Below are 5,347 nucleotides of genomic sequence, written 5' to 3'. Positions count from 1 at the left end.
CGCAAATGGCTACCATATTGAAAAATATACTATTTTTGTATGATAATTATGGGTTTTGTATTTTATTTTAATAGAAGTTGATGTTGCTTTTGCAATTATCCATCAATTTTTTAAAATTAAACACTATCTACAGATTTGCATCGAAGCGTTTCTTATGATAGTGATTTTAATCACTGTCAGATTAAATCTATACTGGACCCTACTATGCAATGTCTCTACTATGCCGCGACCCCACTGTGCTACCGTTTTTTTGTGAGTAATTAAATGGCTTATGATCACTTTGTACACTGTAACTCTTACACTAAATTACTAAACATCGGATGAATATAATAGAATATTCGATGCAAAAAATTTATAATTTTAAGATTCGGTATTTTTTTTCAAAAATTACTTTTTTGGATATTATTATAAGTAATGAATTTTTCATAAACTTCTGTGATGGTGTCACGTTACTATTGTGAGAATTATTATAATAAAATACAGACAGCACATCCGCTTCCTGAGACTGATGAATTAACAAATAATATTTAATGCCATATTGGCAATAGTTCAAATTATTATAAAAACCCATAAGACCTGACCATCTTGGTCAGTCGACTCTAGTGCCTTGTGTAATTCATCAGTCTCAGTACTCGGATGTCGCTGTCCGGCTTATTACTTAAACTAAAGTCTTTGTTTTATTTCTTTTTCAACCTATCTACTCTATTCCACAACATTTCAGAGTACTTGTGTCTTGCACTTCGACTGCACCTCATACTTGGTTACCCCGTTCTCTCTTTGAAGTACTTGTGTCTTGCACTTTTTGTGCACCTCGTATTTTGTTATACTCCTGATACGATCACATTTGCATGTGCCTATATCTCTATCCCATAACATCATTGTACCGTTTAATATATATATATAATTAACACAGTGACATACAACAATACTAACAGGAGGACAGACTGCACACATAAACACTTTTGCAATTCACGGCCAATGTGCCATAATAAGATATCCCTATCGACAGTTGACCTTTTACCATCATCGCGATCACTACTTTTGTCTGATAATTAACTTAACTTTTCTACCACGTATATATAGTGTGTGTGTATGTCGCCGTCAGCTCCATGTTGGATTATATCATCTCTAGGTGTCCAGCAGGTTGTATTATCTATTTAATATTTCAATCATTTAATAAATATTTATTTATATCGTTGTTAACCAAGAGTGTTATATATATATATATATATATATATATATATATTGTAGTGCAACCCTTGGTAGTTTCTCTAAGGGAATATAAATTAAATAGGAAACCTCAGTACCTAAGGTAGATATAGCCTAGCCAGCTATCCCCCGTTGGTCCCTTAGAATACTGTTGACGGGCATTTAGGCTCAACCCCTAAATAGCGACGTAACATTCCTTAACTGATACGCCTAGTATTTGTGTCTTGTACTTCGTCTGCACCTCATACCTAGGTATTACCCTTATTCCCTTCTTATAACAACAGCCTTTCGACACCCACAGCTAACCCGGAGTTTCAGACGAGCAAGGTGACTGCTGTACGACAACACGCACGTGAATACCTAGACAGCAGGCACCACATCCTCATCTTCATCTTCGTACACATTACATTTATACTATCCCTCATATTGTGTTATGACTCTTCTATAAAAAGTAATTAAAGCGTGTATTCATTTAACGTTATAAAAAGATTTAACAGTTTTATTTAGACATAAATTAAAGATTAGTTATTTTATAAATAGTGCTTTTATGTTCAAAAATTATTTAAAAACTAGATGTCTTGCATGTAACAGTTGTTCGATTAAAGTATAATGATTAATATACAGTACAATTATAATATACCTTTATTATATTATTTAAATACATTGTTAGAACGATAAAATTGTATGAGTTATTGTTTGACCACTTAATATAACCTGCTTTAATTGGATTATTGTCATGCTGTTTTGCACTTTTTATAAAAAGCTAAATTTCACTCAAACTTCATTACGAGTTATGGATTCAAAGTATCAAATATTAATCAAATATCAATAACAAGTTTATACCTTATACATATATACATTACAATGAATTCGTGGATCGGCATTTGAAGTACATTTGAAAAATATATGAATCAATAAAACTTTTTATTTTTGATACGAAGCTGAGAAAGTATTGATTTAACTAAGATTTCTTTCAACGACACGTCAAAAGATCACAAATCGTATCTACTTGAAGACTTGCCCTTAAAAATTGAAAAAATCCCCACAATCGTAGTAAATGGTGGAATTCCCCAAAAAAATTACGATTGTTAAAATTATTATATTTCAACATTTTTTAAAATTTTTATTCTTAAAATAGTTATAACTTATTTAAAAATGAACGAATCATCATATTTATTTATATATTGAAACGTTAGATATTTCCCATTTATTTGATATACATTTTTTTGAAAATTTGACGCTTAACCTGCTCAAAAAGAGAAATTCAAGATATCAATTTTTGTACACGAAATGAACTTTTCCAACTTAATTTTTAAAGTGTTCCGGAAATATTAACACTTTTTTTATAGCTTATAAAGAGTGATTTTTTTACTATAAACAAATCAATTACTTAGAGAATAAATATAATAAAAACATTTTTTTTGATTATCATTAGTTACACATTATTCTTGAATTATTCACTATGTAATACCTTTTAAGTTCATCCCTTATGCCTTGGAAGGGGGTCAACTTTGTTTTTTTAAATGGTAACACATATTTTTAATTTAATAAAATGTTTGAGTTTTTAATTCAATAATAAATGGCATTTGAATTTTTAATAAAAATTTATTCGTTTATTAGGTATAAACATTTAAAAATGTACATGTATTTAATATAAAAGGGATTACAAATACAGGTAGCTAATTGGTTTATATAATTAATAATTTAAGAATAATGTGTAATAAAAGATAACCAAAAAAAAAATCTTTAAATTATATTTATTCTATAAGTAATTAATGGGTTATGACAAAAAATTACTCTGTATAATATACTTCACCATGAAAAAGAAAAATGTTTCAAATGTATGTTCCCCTTTGAAAAATCAAATTTGACACCCATACAAAGCATAAAGTATGAACTTAAAAAGTATTACATAACATAATGAATAATATGTACCTAAAAGTAATTAAAAATAATTAAAATATTTTCATTATGTGAGTTATTAAATAGGTTGTTTTAAAGAAACCATTCTGTATATGTATGATAAAAAAAATAAATTACAAATACCTGAATCAATCATCCACTGAATTATAGTATTTAAATGTAATCTTCCATTTTCTGTCAAATGTGGTGAATTTACCATTCCTTCAATAAAAAGTTTAATAGCTTTTTCATCATTATTAACCATTTCCTTTATAACTTTTTTCATGTAGTTTGCATAAAAAGTTGATATGGGATGCGAGTCCTAAAAAATATCAGTGCTAAGTTATAAATTAGTTTTTGGCAATTATTAAAGTAAACTAATAAATATTTATAAAGTTAAAATTTAAATATGAATTTTAGAACAGTAAGAGTCAGTTTTAATTTGCAAAATATATTAAGCATACTGTCACACTATTACAATGTTTTACCTCATATTTAGGACTTGTGAAAATATTTTTATAAAAAGAAATGTTGGAACTGCTTGTTAATTGTTAGGAAGTGTTAAATAATGTAGATGACATCATTATTCAAAATCAGCGAAGAGCCGTTTATTCGCACCAAGCCCTAGATATGTCTATAATTCCACATAATATTGCATAGCTTTGAATAAAAAATAACATTGTAAAAAAGTACTAAAAGATACGTTGGTGTTATGTAGGTTAGATCCAAATCAGGCAGAGTCACGAAGATGACACCCACGTATATTTGCGTCCGGTCGTCGTCGGATGTGCGGAACTTGCTGCACTTGGTACCGTTGCATATGACACGCGGAACAGTCAGTCAGTCAAACTACCACATACACGTAGTATGGCGACGGCATATAAAGGTGGCAAGTGTCAAGAAGCTTCGTGCAACGCGATGCAACGCAGGACTGTATCGGTATTTATTTGATCATTTTCAAATAAATAATTTACCGAATAACTTGTGTTTGTATTTTATTTATTTATATTTCACACAATTTATTTGTGCGTAATACTTATATATATGTTTTACAAAATTAGATATAATTAATTTACAACACAATCATGTTATATTAGATATTTAATTATGCCTAATTGTATTTTTTAGAAGTAGATGTGTGGATTAACGAATGAGAATGATTAATTGAATAAGAGAGGCAATAAGTAATAATAATAAGTAAGTTAATAAGTAATAAGTAAGTTTTTTTTTGTTGCATAGAATAAATTTATCTGCAATAGACAATTTTATAAATAACACAATAGCATTGATGAGTCAATAAGATTAACATTTAGAACAATTCTAAGTAAAAACTAACTGCACGAGTACTTGCGCGCAAGTGCGATATAACCCTAATTCATATAACCAGAAATAAGTGGTTATGTATTAGTATCGTTACATCATGGGGTTTGGTTGGGTTACCCTATTGTTAAGTGTTGTCGGTACTCTGTGGATACCACCACATGTTAAAGGCTATTTGCGCAATATTCACAGATTCAGCTACACGACGTAACACAAATAATATTACTTGTTTATTCAGCGTAGGCTACTCATGCAGTTAGGTTATAATGACATTTGTTATATTTTACACACTGTTTTTAGTATGTTGTGATAAGTGTTCATTCACGAATTCAACAAAAAAAAATAGTTTATAACGTTTAAGGAATAAATTAAAAACATATTTGATAATTAATGAAATCGAGGAGTGTATGAAAATAAAAGTTATCAAAGAGCATTTATCAACACAATTATTATATTAATCAAAAAGCTAATATTAAAAGAATCAAAGTGGGGAAATTTTGATATGAATTTGAATCATACCCAAAGCCTTAAAAATTAAATGATCCAAGTTTATTATATTTTATAAACAGATTATCAATGATTATTTATTTTTTAGCATCATTCCCTAAAAATGTTAGAACTGATTTTTTATTTGAAAACATACATATTTAATTAGTCAATAAATCTATTGTACCAGTACTCCAAAAGATATTAATTTGCAATTTGTGCAATTTAAGTTACAAAAAACTTTATTTAAGTTCTTTTTTTAGCTTCGATGCGAAGCTGAGAAGGTATTGGTTTTACTATGATGTGTTTTTTTTTGCGTGTCTGTTACCACTTTTTCTCAGCTCTCACCGAACCGATTTCTTTCAATGATACGTCAAAAGATCACAAATCGTATCTAGTCGAAGACATTACCCTCAAAAATTGAAAAAAA

At 28.7% G+C, this 5,347-nt stretch overlaps 1 protein-coding gene and 1 long non-coding RNA gene across 11 annotated transcripts in view; one reads left to right on the top strand and one right to left on the bottom strand.

The window, feature by feature from the left end:
• LOC126901739 (uncharacterized) overlaps positions 1 to 5,347 on the bottom strand; it is a 146,414-nt gene that overhangs the window by 54,112 nt on the left and 86,955 nt on the right. For 5 of the 10 annotated variants that reach the window (XM_050678465.1, XM_050678476.1, XM_050678467.1 and 2 more), the window contains exon 3: positions 3,256 to 3,433. The exons of the other annotated variants lie outside the window; for them this stretch is intronic. In XM_050678465.1, the coding sequence (XP_050534422.1) occupies positions 3,256 to 3,433 (178 nt within the window). The remainder of the gene's footprint in view (positions 1 to 3,255; positions 3,434 to 5,347) is intronic. 10 annotated transcript variants of the gene reach the window in all.
• The window catches only part of LOC126901765 (uncharacterized), an 8,774-nt gene continuing 6,866 nt past the window's right edge, over positions 3,440 to 5,347 (top strand). Inside the window, exons 1-2 of the long non-coding RNA XR_007703106.1 lie at positions 3,440 to 4,097; positions 4,240 to 4,308. This is a non-coding gene — a long non-coding RNA (uncharacterized LOC126901765). The remainder of the gene's footprint in view (positions 4,098 to 4,239; positions 4,309 to 5,347) is intronic.

Source organism: Daktulosphaira vitifoliae, unplaced genomic scaffold, assembly GCF_025091365.1.
Source record: "Daktulosphaira vitifoliae isolate Bord-2020 unplaced genomic scaffold, ASM2509136v1 Scaffold_3, whole genome shotgun sequence".
Taxonomy (NCBI): domain Eukaryota; kingdom Metazoa; phylum Arthropoda; class Insecta; order Hemiptera; family Phylloxeridae; genus Daktulosphaira; species Daktulosphaira vitifoliae.
Note: the sequence above shows the minus strand (reverse complement) of the source record. Positions and strands in the feature narration are given on the sequence as shown.